Here is a 20,451-nt window from a genome sequence, read left to right as displayed (position 1 = left end):
TTTTAGAACTTAATGGGGAGGGGAAATAGAATTAGAAACCCAACTGAAGAAAAATACCATGAAATGAAAGATACATCTGAGGAAATCACCTGGAAAGCAGTGAAGAGAAATGAAGAGATGGCAAATCTGAAAGAGAAGTTGGGAGACAGGACAGCCAGATTGAGGAACTTGTTCTGGGAGGATCTAGCAGGGGAGGATAATGGTTTATATAATGTAATATTTTATAATTTAATTTTTATCACATAGCTAATTATGTTTTGTTATGGCATTTTTATAGGTTTTTTTTATTCCTCTTCCCCTTCTCAGTTCCCCCTTCATCCACTTAACCTCCTTCCCCCTCCTACTATGTGACCTTAATGTCTTGGATATGATGGATTTTTCTCGTTCCTCTTTTTTGATATGTTCCTTACTTGGTAAAAATTCTTGCAAATGTTCCCATGATTGTAATGTTTTCTTCTTCCCAATATAGTATTCCTTTAAGAATTTTTTATAGAGGTTTTTTTTTTTTGGTTGTCATGAATTGCCTTAATTTTTATTTGTCCTGAAACATTTTTATTTTTCCATCAATTCTGACAGGAAATTTTGCTGAGTATAGTACTCTTGGCTGGCAATTGTTTAGTAGCAGGGCTTGAAATATATCATGTTATGTTTTTCTGGCATTTAGAGTTGCTGAAGAAAGGTCTGAAGTTATTCTGATAACCATACCTTTGTGTGTGAGTTAGTATTTCTCCCTTACTGCTTTGAGTGTTGTTTCTTTACTTTGCATTTTTGATATCTAGACTATGATGTGTTATGGAGAAGTTCTTCTTTGCTCAATTATGCATGTTTGTGGTTCTGAATGCTTCCTTCATGTGATTGCTCTATCATTTCATTAACACTGACTCTCTCTCTCTTTCTCCCCCTCTCTCTCTGTGGTGTCTCTTAGCAACTGATCCTGTCAGATTAGAGACTTAGAAATCTAACTTTGTGCTGTTTACAACAGCCAACAAAAAGACAATGACCTAGATAAGTTGAAACTATAGTAGAAAAAGAAAGTAACCAAAAGATAGTGTTGGATCTGTGATAGTAGCGTAAAATAAAATAGACTTGCAGGGAAAAGCCATTACTAAGGATGAAGAAGGTTGAGAGGCTTAATTGTATGCAATAACCAAGCCCTGAATGATATAAAGACAGCAGAGAGAAACTCCAATAATTCATAAAAATTCACAACCCTTGTGGGAGACTTTAAAATGCACCTCTCAAAATCAAATAGATCAAACAGGAAAAACTAGAATGATAAGGCATGAACAATTAGTAAGCCTGCTTTAATGACCAAATGTAAGATCACATCCCAGGGAAAGAAGCTTTCAGTCTTTTCAAGCCAACAGGATACAGTTTCAAACACTGACCACTTAATGAGCCAAAGTCAATCCCCAAAACACCAGAGTATATGTCTATAGGATACGTCATAGTTCTTATGAAATAAAATTGCAATTCACTAACTTAATAACCAGTCTTACTTTTAGAAAGCTGCAATTATTAGAATCAAAGAAGAAATCATAATGAAAATTCCAACATTGACTCAATTATCAATCCATTTAAAACAAGAAATGCAGACAAGTAGAACAGTGACTGATGGTCTCAAATGCATACGTTTGAAAATGAGAAAAACTGAATGCAAAGGCACTCAGCCTTCACTTCAATAAGACAGAAGTCAACAGAATAACCCTGACTTCAGAGGGAAAATGCCACTTACGTAAATTCAAAAGCATGAAAGCAGCATGATTATGTTTTGCATAGATATAATGCAGAAAATTTCAGACCACTGGTTACATATGGAGAGGAGAAAGGAATGGGGAGTAGAAAGGTGCAAAACAGACTTCAATTATATCTATAATGCTTTACTTCTTCCATAGTAAGGATCTGAAGCACACACCCTAAATTCTTAACATTTACGAAATCTGGGAGGACATGTTCTTGTTTATTTTCCTGTCATTTTTAAATGCTTGAAATATTTCTTAGCTAAAAAGGGGCAGAGAAAAAATTATAAAAGCAAACACTAAAAAATGTTACTCTTGTATGTTGTGAGTAGCTTCAGTTCAGTACTCTTCATTTATGACAGGAATAATTGTAATACTTACCTTGTAGAATGACTAAGAAATGCCTAGACAGCACAGAGCCTGGTACTCCACTGTGTTCAAGAATGCTAACTACTATCATTACATCATGCTAAAATTGGAAATAGTCTACTCTCATCTTCACATTAAAGATATGGATGAAAATTTTGATTTGACTCTATAGCATTTAACCTTTCAAGAGAGGGTATTTCCCTATTACTGTGCAGACTTCTTCAAAGAAACAAAAGTGAAATGTTAAGTATTTGCAATTAGTGAAATAGCTCTGCTGTTATAGGATGTGGCAGAACACTAGTGAAGATCTTCTTACTCTACTACTATGAAGCTGGTTGTCTCTGTCTCTCCCATTTAGTGTTCCAGCAAAGCCCCCCATCTGAATCAATGTGGCATGATCACACTGAGTGTCAGCAGGGCCACTGCAGTTTCCTTCAACATTCTTCACTTTTCATTTTGGTAATGCCGATAGATACATGAAGGGTCTACGTGATACCTGATCCTTGCAAGCATGGTGTCATTTATTTTGCTGATATGGAACCCAGGCCCAGTGACCTGCTGAAGTAATCAAACATAGAGGGCAGGAACAGGCAACTAGCAATATTAAATAAATTAATTCTATCCTCTCTTCTTGATGTTCAATGATTATAAAAATAAAAAGAATTAGACATGGAATTATCTTGGAAGGTAATTTGCAGAACTACAATATCTCTATCACACCTTCCAAGGCTCAGGGTCCATTGTAGAAGAGGTGGCAAAAAGCATGTAAGAGTGAAAGGAAGGGTAGGACTCCTTACAACGTGCTCCTCCAGACAAAAAAATGGCCTGGATATCCATGACCTCACAGTGCCTGACACTACCTACACAAGACCATCATACTAGGAGGAAAAGATGATAGCATCAGAATAAAAGACTGATTGAAAGGGGGAGGGGATATGATGGGTAGTAGAGTTTTAAAGGGGAAAGTGGGGGGGGGGTCGAGTGAGGGAATTACCATGGGATATTGTTCACAACCATGGAAGTTGTCAATAAAAAATAAATTAATTTTAAAAAACCATTGTCTTATAAATTTACCCATGTTTCTGTTTTGAAATTTTCTTCTACGAAACTTTTTATGTGACTAAACATTACATTTAGATGATTTCACCTAAACTTATCCAACTTTAAAAGATTAATTCACACATTCTTCTTTCAGAAAGAATATTTCAGTATGAAACACTTCATAAAATATTTCTTTGTTCTAATGTCTTGCCAACAATATATGACTATGAGATGGCAAGATAGTTGGGCCTACGGCCTATAGGGAAGGGCATAGAAATAAAATCAGTGAAACACTTCTCAGTTATATTTTCCCACACAGAAAATCAAAGCAGTGACTCTGAATAGTTTTAATTATATGTTCAATGCATTACTTTCAAAAGATGCTATTATTACAGGTAAAGGACAACAATAACACTAGTTTCAGTGGTCATCGTCCTTGGCTTTCCTTGCATGAAGATTTTCTCAGAATTCCTGGGACATGCTGGGATTTGACACTATTGAAAATCATGATTTCTTAAGAATGTAGTCATCAGGAAAAATTATAAACAGAACTACATTCTTTTGTCTGCTCTGCCTTAATTTTTCCTATATTTTAAACAGTTTACTTGATAGTGAACTGCATTGCCCTTCATACTCAGGAATAATATTAATCTTTCCATATATTGTGCCATATAGGTGAAGGACACTAGCTGTGAGGAAAGGTTGACAAAACACAGCGGTCTCTCCATCCTCATATCCTGGAAGTATTAGTTTAATTATGAGTCACATTTATGGGGTATTTATCAAATAATATTCACTACAGAAATGAGGGCACTGGCTTTCTATATTAACCTTACTTACAGCCATGTTGCTGGTCAGGAATAGCCTTTGTTCTCTTAGTATTGGGGCTTCTCTGACCAAGTTGAACTGGCAATGGCACACGGATGTTACCACTTAAGAGCTGAGCCCACCCTGAATTTCGTCCTCTGCTGGATCATGCATTTTGGCTGCTCTATTGATTAAGATCTAATAATAATGGTTACTATCACTATTTTTGGTGGCTTAGTAGAGGCAGGTGCTGACTAAATTATCTCATCTTCCTATCAACTATTTAAGATAAATTGTTCCTATTGGAAAGAAGACACTGAGAATTAAAGAGCTGCATTGTTTGTGTAGGATAATGTAGCTGCTAATCCCCACAGGAGGATGTGGAATCAAGAGATCCCAAGCCCGAACGTATGCCTTTCCCACTATCCATGCGGCTTCTTATCTCCCTCCAGATTCTGATTGACAGAAGAAGGGGGAGGCCAGAGATGCCCAAAATGTCAGAGAGACCTGGGGACATGCTGGAGATGCTGGTGTCAGGCAAGAGTGCTGAGCACCAGCCATCAACAATGCTGATTTAATAGGAGAAGGATGTTAGCAAAATAACAAACTAGTACTCCGATAACAGGCTGTGTCTTTCACTACGTTCTTGAGCTGGTTGTTTCCTGTGGAAAGTTGTACCCAGGACTGGCTTTAGAGAATCTTCATAGGGCATACAGGCCCCATGAACAAAGCAATCTAAGTCCTATGTTCAATAATAATTTTTGAAACTATTAACTAAAAAAGTTAGACTAGATATTCACAGTCTATTTTCTCCTTTTTTTTTTTTTTTTTGCAGACTTGATTTTAGGTCAGCTTACTGAAGCAGAACTCTGGAAGCTGGGTAAGCCAATGCCTTTGCAAAATGCAAAGTTAGTATGATGCGGAAGAGTGGAGGTGAAGAACACAGCATCCTTGGAAATACTGCCTTTTCCTCTTTGGTGTTTTTAGCATTGTATGGTAAACTCTGGCTAATTTACCACATAGCAAATAAAGTATGCTTCAGCTATAGCTTCCTAGACAAGACAGCTGGGATTTGCCCACTCAGTTTTCAATGCCTATAACTATGTTCACTGCACTATGTATAGGTTTAAAGGAAACTTACGTGATGTTTTATTTTAGAAAGATGTCCTCTTACAACAACCCCATGCTTAAAACTATCAATAGTGCCTGCAGCCTATAGGATCAACTTTCCACTTTATCTGTACATGTAGCTCCCTTTTGAAGCTGACATTTTTTTAATAACTTCACATAATTCCCATCTTTTATTCACCTATTGCTCCAGACTTACAGAAACATTCTCTACTCCTTAAGCCATGAATCGACATGAGTTATTATTCTTAATACTATCACCTACCTTTCCAAGGCTCAATTCAAATGTTTCTGCCCACGTGAAGCCTTTGCTACCAGAACATGTGCTCTTGAAAGAAAGCAGTATTGCCTTTCTGATGTGATTTGCTAGGCATGATGTAACCACTCTACACTTGTTAAACAGCAAATGTCCTTGTAAGCTGTTCCTCCACACTGTGGTGATACCGCTTCAACACGGTAGTTAACTTTTCTAGCCAGCCTCGCTTTGCACTTGATGCGAGGACAGTCAACATGGTGTTAAGGTTACATCATTAAGTCTTTCTGTGGTCTTCACCAAGGAAAACACTCCCAAGTTTTTAAGCTGCCACTTCCTCCACCACCTCATCATGTTTTTCACTTTCTAACACATACAGACCAAGTCAAAGCGCATGTTGGAAGGAAGCTCAGCATGCTGTGGGGAAGAAAAGCAAAGCCGTAAGATGCTTCTTCTAGCATTCATCTAGCTCACCATTGTATCCTCCTTCCACCCTGATTCTGTCTGAAAGAATTGCTCATGATGTTGTATGCTACTAGACCTAGATTATGTCTTTTTTATACTGAAATGATATATGCTAATAAAATTATAAAATAGTAGCAGTAAAACTCTTGTAGCTCATAAAATGAGCACATCCTCTCCCATACTACATTCAGACTAAAAGGCCAAAATCTAAGTGAGTTTTAGCAAATCTTACTTTCCAATGGATGTATTTTATAGATCACTCTATACATAAGGTGTCTTTGTGCATATGCCAGCAGAATTTATTTTTTAGCTTAATAAGACATAACAATGCTAAGTGTAGTACTTAACCTTACTGATGAACCCTGGAACTAATTATCAGCACATTTCAGTTGAAAAAAAGTGTCTTCCATAGATCTTACATTAAAGGCAGACATTACATAACTTACTAGTAGAGGAAATAACACATGGGAATAAGCCCATGAGAAAAGTTCACAAATTCCTCATGACCATAAATCAACTTTTGGAAGTGACCAGGAGAAAGAAGTGAATGTCTTTCTAGTTCTTCATTTTTTTCTAGGTATTTGTGTCACTAAATGAACTTATCAAAACCTAGGACCAAGTATGTACAGAATAAAATAAAATCAAGCTACCATTTATAAATTAAAATTGAAATGAACCAAAATTAAATTTAATGTTGGGGGATTTTTTTTTTTTTTTGACTTGTTTTAAGACTTGACTTTTTGGACAGAGTCAGAGTGAATATATCCATCTAAAAACATGAAGTACCAGTGAGTGTAATAGGACACATTCTCCAAGGCCATCACTCTCCCTTCCTATTCATAAAATAACTATGGAGAAAGAGAACCCAAGATGAGAGTGGGGAGAGCTCTTGTAATATTTTACGGAAAAAAAAAAAGTTCCTTCTAGAAAAATTCAGGCTCATGGAAAAGGATGGCAGAGAAATCACAGCATATTTCAAATAATGCTTCATTCATTTTAATTAAGACAGTGTGGGAGAAAAGAAACCTCCCAGTTAAGTCATTTCCAAGAGAGAACCCTGCATCCGGACTAGCTGCATCAAGCTCTGACTGTATCAGCACCTTGGCATGCATTTGAGTTTGACTTTCTTTCCTCTTTACTACTAGATTCTGGGCAGAAAGGCCTAGTGACTCCTGGATAACACCTTTCTTATTACTTCTGGCCAGATGTTCACATTAACAAAGGAATTATGGTAACAGTAATAACAAGGTTCATTCTCTTCTTTCTCTTATTTTCTTGTTGGGAGTGTTTTCCTTGGAGAGGACCATAGAAAGACTTAATGATGTAACCTTAACACCATGTGGACTGTCCTCGCATCAAGTGCAAAGCGAGGCTGGCTAGAAAAGTTAACTACCGTGTTGAAGCGGTATCATCACAGTGTGGAGGAACAGCTTACAAGGATATTTGCTGTTTAACAAGTGTAGAGTGGTTACATCATGCCTAGCAAATCACATCGGAAAGGCAACACTGCCTTCTTTTCTTGTGCAGAGGGATTTTTATTCATTAGTATAGTAAAACATGCCTACTATACAAAAACCTGGCATTATGAAAATATGTCAATGAAAAGGCAGTTCTGAAGCCCTTAACTTGTTCTACCATCTCAAGACTGCTACTGACAACCATTTTCTCCATGTTTTTTTTTTTACATTTTTATTTATTTATTTATTTGAGAGAGACAGACACAGAGAGAAAGACAGATAGAGGGAGAGAGAGAGAATGGGCGCGCCAGGGCTTCCAGCCTCTGCAAACGAACTCCAGATGCGTGCGCCCCTTGTTGCATCTGGCTAACGTGGGACCTGGGGAACTGAGCCTTGAACCGGGGTCCTTAGGCTTCACAGGCAAGCGCTTAACCACTAAGCCATCTCTCCAGCCCTCTCCATGTTTTTAATGAGCACAGAGCCAGGAGTTCTTCAGTCATTCTGTCCCTTTGAACTTCAGGAACTCCTACTTTATTCAATATAGCTCAAGTATCATCTTGTTGGAGTTGCCCTGCTCCAGTCAAGTTGTGCCAGACTCTCTCCATACAGGGGTCCCAAGGATCTTGTGCATACTACAGCTAGAAAAAGCTCAACAGTTTCTTGAATCTAATGTGTCTTCCCACTTCAAAGCCATGCATGTCTCCTTCTTCTTTGGTCCAGGGAATTTGGGACATGGACAGACTGACAACACATGTTGAGTTCCTGTTGAGTGAGTGGTGGAGCATACAAATAAATATTTTCCCAGGAGATAGACTTTCAAACCCTATAGCAAGCATAATCAGGATGCTCGTATTACAATATTTTTAAGGGATATTTCTTATGTAACCTACATTTCAATAGCAAGAAACTCTAATTTCCTTAGGCTTGAAAGCCAAAAATTTTAACTTCACATAAAAAGATAAAGCTAGATGAATTCTGGAAGGCATGGTGATTTACTTTGTGAGTGCCAAATAAACATTTTGAAGTGTAGCACTTTTTGGCCACCAGCTTTGTCCATTGATACAAGAATATTCCAGTAAGTATCATTTCAAATAAATAATTTCACGTCCGGTAAGCCACAAACACATTTTTTTAAAAAACTATTCATCAACTCTTCACAGCAAACAGCCTTCTGCTGGCAGTTATTTAGGAATGACTGATTGTATTTACAAAGCACAAATAACTTGTTAGATTAATTGAATATAATCTAAGCTGATGGCATGAGCAAATGAAAAAATCTCTGGGAGTTATGAAAGGAGAAGCTAGAAGAAGGATAAATCTTAGAAAAACATCCCCAAATATCAGAAAGCCCCACTGGGCGAACACTTCAAATTAACAAGCCACTGAGGGACTCTGACATTCACACTGCCTACATCTCATCCAAGGAAGAGCGTCCAAGAGAAGTGTCATTGTTCTTGGAAAAATATTTCCACAGAGCTTTCATATTTCACCAATTAAACAGTTTGGACTCAATGTAATTAAGTAATATAATTAGGAACCCATATTTGGCCTCAAGCCCCTATTTCTTTTTTTCTTTCTTTCTGGTGACAGTGGAGACAAAGCTTGGGGCCTCACACATGCTATACACATGCTCTGCCACTAAGCTACATTGTCAGCCTCCAAGATGCTAATTCTTTCCAAGTATATAACTTCCAAGTATATAATTCTAATTCTCACCAAGAACTTATGGGTCACAAATTGGACCCAGATCATCATATTGGAATACATAGAAAACCTACAAATAGAAATCCACAATCAATTTTAAAATCAGCGTATAACAGCAGAAAATGAAGTATAGAGAAATATATGATGTTATTTATACATTCAATATAAACACGACACAGGTATAGGAAGTAACCAGAAGAAATGTAAGACTCTAGAAAGTTTCATATGAAAATGGAGAAAAGTGAAGGAGACTTTGAGCTTCTATCATAAACAAGTTGGCTTAAATGGTAAAGGGAAGAGATATTTTAAGGATACCATAGGAGCTGGACCTAGAGTTACATTAGTGTAATTAACACACTAAGTAAGCAGAGTCCTATTCTGGCTATGTCATTAATAACTCATTTAATTTTCAAAGCAACCATGAAAGATGACAACTGAATTGTTAAGACTGGACACTAGTTACCAAAAGATACTGAAGTCAATGTATTTTCAGAGCTAGAAAACAAAAAAGACGTTCAGTTCCCATTTGCATGGTATTTGACATTTATACATGCAACTGAATTCAACTCGGTTAATGGTGATAGGGACCCCATGTTGAGGATCAGAGCATGGAGATTCAACACCTAGAGAAGGTACAATGTTTATTGGAGCAAAAAAAAAAAAAAAAAAAACTCTGGAAGCTTACAACTGAATAAGGTGAGGAAAATGAAGTGCCGAGTTCAGATGAACTGGCCAGGACCAAGAGAGTAGTTTATAGTGCAGAGGGACTTTGAATCCAATTCAGACGAGTCTACTTTTCTTTTATTCCATGATGATCTTTCTCCTTAAATTGGTTAAACACATGGAAGTGAAATTTTCAGAATAAATATCTGTGCTATGTGTATATAAGGAAAAGATGTGTAACTCCTGCATGTTTTACTCTAGAATTCCACCTCATTCTAGAATGATGTGAGGGAAGAAAGGAGGGATTATCAGGGGAATATTTTTAAATTTTTTTTGTTCATTTATTTATTTATTTATTTGAGAGTGACATAGAGAGAGAAAGAGGCAGATAGAGAGAGAGAGAGACAGAGAAAGAATGGGCTTGCCAGGCTTCCAGCCACTGCAAATGAACTCCAGATGCATGCGCCCCTTGTGCATCTGGCTAACGTGGGTTCTGAGGAATCAAGCCTTGAAACGGGGTCCTTAGGCTTCACAGGCAAGCGCTTAACTGCTAAGCCATCTCTCCAGCCCAAGGGAATATTTTAATGGAAGGAATTCATGTAGAATTTCCTAGGTCCTCTCTGAAGGAATGATTTTCAGGTTTTCTTTGTTGGACAATGTACTCTTAGAGCCTTACCCAGTTCTAAAAGTAGGCAGTGAAACTAAATCTCCATTTCTAACTATATGTAGCTAGGTGTACATGTCTCCAAGTCCATTGTCAGGGTCTTAACAGAGAACATGTTCTAAAGCCTCTCTGTGTGCCCAGTGTTTACACAGTCCATGGGTGCTCAATGAATCTTTTTTTGTCATACATGATAATGTTGATAAAATAAGTACATGTAATCTAAAATTTCTGATTATCTGGTTTTATTTTTGTAAAATGACCCTGCATTTAGGTTGGCTAGACATTTTTATTAATTTATTTTCGTGTTTCGAAACCTCCCACATCCCACCGCAAGAACGTCTAGATACATTTTCACTGTCACAATTTGAACAGGTGAATGACACTGTTAACTAATGGATAGAGTCTGGAGATGGTGCACAGGAAAGAGCCCAGGATAAGGAATTATGTGGCCTGCAGTGTCAGTGGTGCCAAGCCCAAGAAACACTGAAGAACAAAATGTACACAACCTCGTTCCCCATTTTAAATTACAAGTAAGACGGAAACTAAAAGAATGTGCCAAAGATTTGCCTAAAGCAAGCCCATTTTAGCTGTTAAGGACAGGAGCTATTTTTAATGGGTCCATTACAGAAATAGAAAGCCTATAAACATGGTAGGAAAATCATGGATTGAGACACCCATGTAAGCAGTGTTCTGATGCTTACTCCACTGGAAACAGGTTACTCTACAATTCAAGTTTGGGGCATTCTGCTGGCGAGGCACTACCAAACACCACTGGTCTCATTCAGATGCGGAACTCTTGATTTAGAGTATCTGGCTATTTCTATCCACACTATCACACTAAAATTCCACCTCTCTTGACTAGCATACAAAAAGAAAACTTACATATCTTATTTGCAAAATGCAGTCAGCAAAATGCGCTTCTTTCATGCCTGTTCACGTTTCCCATATGTTGGCTTATTGGAATCTCAGATTTCTCTGCCTGGATTCCACTTGTGGCCATTCTTTCACTCCTGTCCCTCTGTGGTGTCTCTCATGGAATGATGGCTGCTGTTTCCCACTGCCCTAACACTTTGCTAAGGGCAAGAAGCAGGGGAGTTGCTGCTGCTTCTTTGTGCTCAGACGTCATTTCCTTGTGTGGTCTCTGCTTGAGGGGGTTACGTTTGCTCCTGTTTTATTTGCTTGTTCATTTCCCCAGCGGCTGACAATAATACTTAATACTTTGGATGTCTGCAGTATACTTGAATAAAAAATTTCTTCTTTAAGAGGTAAGTTAGCTATTCTCTGGGAATAAACTGGCAAAAAATATATAAATCTCAGGAGGATCTTTGAACATACCACAGTCACTAATCTGTTACAAAATTTGTATACTGAGTTAAACAAGTCACTACTGAGACCCTCACACCTTAGTTAACTATGTTCTAAATATTTACCCAGATCTTTAATGAGGGAGAGTGCTTCCCATGATATGAAGGCTCCACCACCATCATCCATGGCACCCTGTCCAACATCCCAGCTGTCCAGATGTCCACTGACCAACACAACCTAGAGCAAATAAGAAAAAAAAACTAAGCAAAATGACATCATAGGGTATCATCTTAGGAATTCCAAAGATAAAAACTGAGAGTTATATATTTTCTTTTCTATTTTTATGTCTTAGAAGTTATGTACCACTACCAGTGGAAAACTTGGTAAAGCAGTATTTCTTAAGGAGTCTAAGGTCATTCTCAGAATAAGAAAACTCCTCGCCTTGTAGCTCTTTGTATTAATATAATTTTGAGTACTAAAGAAGTTAGTTTATGACTGACAGATGTTTAATAATGTTATTATCTTGTTTAAAGCCAAAATGACATACAAATGGAGCTCAAAACTTCAATAGTCTTAACTGATACTAGAAGACACATAATAAACAAGTCAATTTAAATTCAAATGAAAAAATAGGGACGATTTATTTTTTAAATGACTATGTTTTTCATCATAAATTACTTTGGTGTAGAATAAATAAGTGGCTAGACATAAAGCCTAGATCTAATTGAACAGAAGAACTTTAAAGAAATTTCAGTTTGCATTTGAGTTAAGTAAATATAGAGATTCTATTACAAATTTTAAATCATCCTAAGTTTAATTTTTTTAGAAACATTAGTAATTCCTTTTAGAAAAATATGAAAGGCATTTCATTGGAACTAAGAAAGAAAAAAAAACATTATTTTGCAATCAAGGGACAAATCCCATACCTCATGATTGTTAGGCAAGTGCTCTACTAAGCCACACACCCAGCCCTTCACTGAAATAATTTTGTGGACACAGTTCTAGGAAGTTAAAAACCAAGTAAAATAACATTGAGTCAATAAGATACTGATATTAAATATGCCCCAATCACTACATTTCATATAATAAATTGCATATATAATACATATGAATCACATAAGGATTACAGAGCTAAATAGAGACTTTAGGGGAAAACAGTTTTCTCAACTTCAAATAGGCAACAATTTCTTAACTAGACCAAAAAAATCACAAACCATAAGAGAAAAACACAGTAAATTAGACTTCGGAAAAATCAAGAATATCTCATCCAATGAGCTCATTAAAAGAATAAAAGGGAACCTATAGGTAGAAAGATATTCTCCATATACCCAAACAATAAGGATGTATCTAAGTTGTGTAAAGAATTCCTGTGAGGTGCTGGAGAGATGTCTTAGATATTAAGGTGCTTGCCTGTGAAGCTTAAGGACTCAGATTTGACTCCCTAGTTCCTATGTAAGCCAGATGTACAAGGAGGTGCATGTGTCTGGAGTTCATTTGCAGTGGCTGAAGGCTCTGGCATGCCCATTCTCTGTTTCTTTCACTCTCTTCTTCCCTCCCTCCAATAAATAAAAATAAAAAATATTTTTTTAAAAACAAATCCTATGAAATGGCAGCAGAGTAAATCTATAGCAAGGCAGGCAAAAAAGTTGAACAGATAATTCACACACATACAAAAAGATACAGGAATTACTAATAATAATGCAAAAAGGAATTTGGGATCATTATCATCAAAGAAGTATGAACTAAACCACATTCAATATGTAGCTCCAAGATGGTTAAATGATAAACATAGAAAATGCCCAGTGCTTGTGGGGAGGCAGAGCAATGGAGCATTGTTGGTATGAGCTAGGGACATAAAACCACATTGGAAAACTTTCTCACCCATTCATAGTCTGTGACCCAGCAATCCTTCTTCCAGCTGTAAGGTATGCCCAACAGAAATGTGCATGTGTGCTTTAAGCAAAACATGGTCTACAATGTTCCTAACAGAATATTTATAATAGATGCATAATAGCTCCACCTTCCCATTGAAAAGGAAATTATTCAAATGCCTGTTAAACTGTAGGATAAACAAATTCTATTCATGAATGGAACACTGCACAGAAGTAAGAATAAACAAACACAATACATGATAAATTTGGGTAAATCACATAAAAAACATGATGAAGTGAAAAAGCCAGATACAAAATATTACTGTGCATAGCTCTATTTACATAAAGTTTGAAACAAAGAAAAGCAGGAAAGCAGTTCCCTTTGGCAAGGAGAGTCAGTGACAGGATGGGGGAATGAACTGGTCACACTGTCTCCTAAAGTGGGTACTGGTTAAGCAAATGTGTTCAGTTTAGGACAAATCAACTCATTACACACTTAGCGGTTGTGTACTTTCTCTGAGCATACTATCCTTCAGTAATTTTTTGAAAAGCTCAACATTGATATCCATGCTCATCAAGTAGGAAGCAAACAAAAGTTGATCCAGTCTTGATGACCAAAACACAACTTACCCGCTACTTTGGGAGAGCAAGCCTTGTGGCCTAAAATATCAGTGTGACCCTTTGCTCTGCCTGCTTCACAGAGCAGCTGCAGAATCTCCTGGTGACTTACATGCTAACCCAACCTAGTATGACCTCATTGTAGTCACAAACAAGGATTAAGTCCTAGACTAATAGATGGCCATGGAATGAACCCTAATAGATTGTTTCTAAGAGGGGGAAGTAAAGCAAAACAAAACAATAAAGAAAAGGGGAAACATGGTGCAATAGCAGAATCTTCTGATTTGGAAAGTGGTGTCACCCCATGTAGACAGAGAATGCTATTTGTCAACAGTCTCAACCCCCTCAGGACCATTTGCTCAATAAGTTTGCAGTGGAGGAAAAATTTCAAAATGTGTTTTAATGAACTTTTCCTCAGTTCATTAAAGAGCAACTAAATCAAAGCAGACATCATTTTATCCTTCACGCTCCCTTCATGATAGATGAGATTGGAGTTTATAAGCAAACTTCTTTGTGTTTCCTCAATGCTTCCCTTTTTCACAAAAGAAGAATAACTTACAAGTAGTCAAAAGAGAGGAAAGATGGTTTGGAAAGACAGGAAAATAAGTTATAGATCATGGGATCATGTCTTTGCCACAGTTCTATAGAAGAATAATGATGGATCAGTTCTATTATTTGAGTACTTTAAAATGATTTTCAAATCAAACAATGTTTAGGGGCCACAATCCAACAGTTATCATTTCAATATTGACTTTTTAAAAACTAGTTTTTTAATTTAACAACAAAAAGTACTTCTAATTTAGCAGCAGTTTTTAATGAACTCAAGTTTTCCTCATTATAACAGCTTCTATGTGCACTGAGAAAATAGTGCAGAAAGTTTCAAAGTATCTGGCCAGACTTCAAAACTACAATGCAACCTCACACAACACAGTTCAGAATAATATACAAACTTGCTAAGTCACTGATGAAGAGCCAGGGTTACACATACGCGAACATTAATAATCATAAAGTTGGAGCTGATTGAGACAAACAAAACAAAAACAGACTACCTATGGTTGTATTAAACTATGGTTTCATGGACATAACCAAGTGAGAAAAAATACAGCCGAAAGTCATCACACACAAGCATGGACACCTGCTCTTGTGTGCTGGTCCCTGAGGACTGCTGAATATTGACTGGTTCCTTTCCTCCAAAAGCCTTTCCTCCACTGTCCTACCCAAATTCAGTAAAGTGTAAAAAGTACTGAAAACATCCTAAACAGGTACAGGAGTCATAACAAGACAACCGGGAAGGCAGAATGGGAACGTGTAGAGCTTGTGTTATCTGGGGCATTCAGTGGCCCTGGGTATCAGAGACTCAGAGCACAGCACAAGATCAAACTGGACACAGGCTGCTGGCATGAGAAATCTGTCTGGCAGCACACAAACACTTGAAAGCCAGCTGTGGTTGAGAGGGGAGGTGGATGGAATCCGGGTGAGTAGAGCCGGCCCTTTCTTCTCCTATTGACACATACTGAGACACTGAGTCCTAATGGATTGGCCTGATTAAAAGATGAATAAGAACATGATCAAAAATATGGCAGAACAAGAAAGAGAGGAGAGCCTCAGAGGCAGTTCAATGTTAGGAAAATCAGCTAATGTGAGACACTAGAGAAAATATCATGATCTCCTGCCTTCATGCACAATTCGTTCCACAATTTTACTGAGTTCTAACTATGGGCTAGAGATACAGAAACAAGCAAATTTTCTACCTCAATGGAATTGCATTCTTGGAGGAGATAGAAAACAAGTAAGTAAATACAATATAAGCCTTTTGTAATATAATGAATAACAAAGAAAGGCACTAGATACACACCGTTCATGCCAGCACTCAGGAGGTTGAGGCAAGCAGAGTTTAAGGACTATTGAGCTATACAGAGAGACAAGAAAAGAGAAAGTGAGGAAAGAAACCAAAGAAAGAGAGGGGATAGAGGAAGGAAGAGGAGGAGGAGAGGGAGCAATCAGAGAAAGAGAAAAGAGGGATGGTGGCAGAGGGCAGGGGGCAAGGAGCTATTTTGGGTGGAAAAGTCAGGGAGGGTCTCTCTGCCAGGAGGTGATGTTTGAGGACAGGTCTGTGTGAAAGCATGCAGTGAGCCATACAAGATCTTGGCAAATACCATTCTAAGCAGTTTGGAGACATGTTCTGGGTGGGGACAGGTGTTACATGTTTGAGAACTATGGCCAGAGTAGAGCAATTGTCAGGTAGAGGGTAGCTGGAGAGTTGGTAGAGGCTATGGGGGCAAGCATAAACTTGCAGTTTACAAAAGGGAAATGGGACTTCATTCTAACTGTTGAGAAACCATGAGGGAATCAGAGGATCCTATTTAGGTGTAAAAATCATTGCTGGTAAGGATAAGGAGCAAAGAATGAAAGGAAGACAAGTCAGTTCAATTAAACTAATTCCTCCAAAATCAATTTGTGAGGGAAAATGAGGCAGCTTCCTGTAGATAGCCACTGGAGAATGCTGTCCCTTGCTTAAAAAGCAAAAAGGAAAATAATCCATAAAATCATACATTTTTAAAAGTTCTCCGGATATTTGATATAATATCTGTCGTGGCTTGGTACAGCTGTCCCCAATAAACTTAGGTGTTCAGAATGCTAGGTTCCCAGCTGATGGAGATTTGGGAGGCAGTGTACTGTGAGGCAGGGCTTATGGATGTTATAGCCAGTTTCCCCTTGCCAGTGTTTGGCACACTCTCCTGTTCCTGTTGTCCACCTGATGTTGGCCAGGGGGTGATGTCCACCCTCTGCTCATGCCATCATTTTCCCTGCCATCATGGAGCTCCCCCCTCGAGCCTACAAGCCAAAATAAACCTCTTTTTTTTCTACCAGCAATGCGAACTTGACTGCAACATTATCTAAGCAGAGGACCTGATTCCTCGGTGACAGCATGGCTTTCCTAGGAAAGATGGTACAATGAACTGTTTGGCTTTGGGTAGTGAGTGGAAGGAGAGGTGGGAAGCAGCATCTGAAACGCTGCCAAAATCTTTGAAGATAAACATGTGTCACCATAAGAATATGGAAACTCTGGAATTTGACACCTAGGGATCTTAGGTACTGTTTTTTGTTCCAGATCTTTCCCACAGACCTATTCTGGGTACCCCCAAGAAAGAATAGGGACAGGGAAAAGTCCCCAAGAAGCCTGCCTGAGTGGCACAGATGCCTCTGGGAGACAGGCCACAGCATGTCTCCAGGACCCTTCTCTCACATGAGGTAGAAAACTGTGCTGCACACCATTTTCCCAACAGGTCAGAAACTGGCCAGTGGAGCAGGACTATATTTCCCAGTTCTGCCATGACTTGAAAGACACCTGCAGCTCATGCTCAGGGTTCCACAGGGACAGGTAGATATTAAAACTGTAAACTGGATGACTATATACTCAAATGTGCAAGTTAGAAAAATTAAAGCTTTTTATTAGTAAAGATGTCTTTATATCTTCAAGGGAGTATGGAAATAAAATTCTTTTTAAAACAAAGTGTGATGGTTAAACTTCATTGTTGATTTGACTAGATTTTGAATCACCAGAAGTATTTTTGTGGGACATCCCAGAGAGGTTTAACTGAGAATGGAAGACTCACCTTGCCTATATGTGGTGCCATCTCGCAAACTGGGGTCTCAGACTGAATAATAATAGAAGATGGGAAAAGAAAAGCCAGAGAAGTCCTGGTGTTCTCATTTCTTGGCCTACCGGTCAGCACGTACAGATCAAGTTGCTGCTACCACCTCCACCATGATGCACTTCCCTCCTCTGAACTGGGAGCAGAGTTAAACCCTGACTCCTTTAAGCAGCTTCTTGTCAGGTATTTGGCCACAATGAGAAAACTAATACATAAGGAATAAAATATTCAAAAGAAAGAGAAGATACATACACTGAAATACCATACAATGAAATCGTTATGTTCATCAAGGTAAAAATAATATGAGAAGAATGGCTATGGATTTGGAAAACAAACACATACACACATGTATTACACTAACCAACGAGGAAAAAAAAGCAAATAGGCAAAGTGGATAAATAGCACTCCACAACATAAATGATGAAAATATATCAAACATTTGGAAGACAACCAGTCTCATAATTGATTAGGGAAATGTAAATAAGATCTACTTTGCATATATGGACAAAAAGATAATGGCTCAGGGAAATTCGCCGAAGAGGGGCTGGAAAGAATGTCAGAGCCACACATTGAGTAATTATGCACAGAGACATTGCCTCTTATCCATAACTGACGGCTACCCCCACAAAGCTCGACCCATATTTCTCAATGAGGAGGGTCCCTGCGGATGGAAGAGGACAGGAAGGAGGCTAAAGATGGTACCAACATGACTGTAGACACTGTGTACATAACTAATAAAAAAAAGAAGCAAAACAAAAAAGCTAAAACCTGATAATACAAGATCTTAGCACCAATGCTGTCCAATAAGATTGTTCAGCCATTCTTGGAAGCATCAGAAAATTGTTAAAATAATTTAGTCAAACAGTTGGACATACCCTTCTATGGTTGAATCTATGTTCATAAAACAATCTAACAATTCTACTTTAGATATACACAGTAGAAGAGTCCTCAGACTCAAGTTTCAGAGGTCAGGTGCCACAATAGTCATTCCAAAGCAACCAGAAGGTCTCAAACTGAAATCATCTAAATTCTCACCAGGAGATGGGGATTTACCTCATAGGAAAAATGTTTGCCTAGCAAAACAAGGTCCACAGCATAGAAAAAAAAAATTCACAAAAGACCACTCCCTTGAAAAAAAAACCCAGGGGATCTACATGCCCATCAATAGTAGAATGGTGAACAAATTATGACATAATCACACAATGGCACCTTATAAAGTAGTAAAAATGACTTATTACTGCACATATAATTTAAATGAATTGTGGGAGAAAATAATTGAACAAAAAAGAAAAAAATAAAGAAAACCACAAACGAAGCAGTAGGGTACGATTCCATAACAGAAATTTCAGCTGAGCTAAATAATATCATAATACACAGAGAAATGGAGAACCATTGATAAAAGTAAAGAATGTGTTGGTGCTAATCCAGAAGTAGAATCATGTTTAAATGAAGAAAATCTGAGCACAAGAGAGTTTACAAGGGAGGGGTTCTCGTGGGCTTGTGAGGCACTGGTAGTGTTATTTCTAAAATGATGCTGCGAACATGTGAGACCCTTCCTTTACTGTACAGTAAAATAAAGACTTTGCATGTATACTATATTAAATAGCCACGACAATTATAGATTAACTTTGAAAGGCATGGAGCTTAGATAATTTTGAAGAAACATTTAAGGGAAGATTCATTGCAACCTATTCCAAGTGTTCTAAACAAAAAAGAAAAAAATGTCTACATTTACTTACAAAGCAAAACTACTTATGAAGCTATTATAATCTTGATACTAAAAATCAGACAGAACAGCTAGAGATCAAATATGATTACATAAGTCTGAAGTAATTGTATCTAGCAGCCAAGTAAAAGATATTTCAATAATGGTATCATAGGTTCCAATTGCGCTTAGCAACCAGAAAGCAGTTTATGTATCAGAAGTGCTAAGGAGGGACCACTGTTCAGTGCACTGACCTTCTCAGTATCCCCGATTTTTAATATTCTTCACTTAGGCTCCTGTGAGCTACACAGTTACTTATTTGAAGGTGTTCACATTGTTGCTCAGTCTTCAATAGCAGAGTGCCCATCTGACAGTGATTCATGCTTCATTTTATAAATATCTTGCACCATCAAAAAAAAAAAAAAATCAAGAGCCAGGCGTGGTGGCACATGCCTTTAATCCCAGCACTCAGGAAGCAGAGGTAGGAGAATCACCGTGAGTTCGAGGCCACCCTGAGGCTACATAGTGGTCAGCCTGAGGTAGACTGAGATGCTACCTTGGAAAAAAAAAAAAAAAAGATCAAGAGCCCACTCAGTATTTTTGGTGTTTGCTTTTGTGATGTCTTATTTGCAGATTCTTCATGCTCCTGTCTTAATTTAATAAGGTGCATTTTAAATAGTAGCAGAAGAAGTCCAAAGGCTGAAAAGTTCAAGCCTGATATATTTCCAGATCCAGAAAATTCCCAGTCAACTTTCAATAGCACAATTCATTAAATGGGCTACAGAAATGGCTTAGCAGTTAAGGTGTTTGCCTGAGAATCCTAAGGACCCTGGTTAGATTCCCCAGAACTCACAATAGCCGGATGTACAAAGGGGCACATGTGTCTGGAGTTTGCAATGGCAGGAGTCCCTGGGGTGCACATTCTCTATTTCTCTGTGCCTCTTCCTCTCTCTCTCTCTCTCTCTCTCTCTCTCTCTCTCTCTCTCTCTCTCAAATAAATAAATAA

General features: G+C 37.9%; 1 protein-coding gene across 2 annotated transcripts in view; it reads right to left on the bottom strand.

Moving 5' to 3' along the window:
- Cpq (carboxypeptidase Q) overlaps nucleotides 1-20,451 on the bottom strand; it is a 476,655-nt gene that overhangs the window by 166,164 nt on the left and 290,040 nt on the right. For both annotated transcript variants that reach the window (XM_045144672.1, XM_045144671.1), the window contains exon 5: nucleotides 11,721-11,832. In XM_045144672.1, the coding sequence (XP_045000607.1) occupies nucleotides 11,721-11,832 (112 nt within the window). The remainder of the gene's footprint in view (nucleotides 1-11,720; nucleotides 11,833-20,451) is intronic.

Source organism: Jaculus jaculus, chromosome 2, assembly GCF_020740685.1.
Source record: "Jaculus jaculus isolate mJacJac1 chromosome 2, mJacJac1.mat.Y.cur, whole genome shotgun sequence".
NCBI classification, from domain to species: domain Eukaryota; kingdom Metazoa; phylum Chordata; class Mammalia; order Rodentia; family Dipodidae; genus Jaculus; species Jaculus jaculus.
Note: the sequence above shows the minus strand (reverse complement) of the source record. Positions and strands in the feature narration are given on the sequence as shown.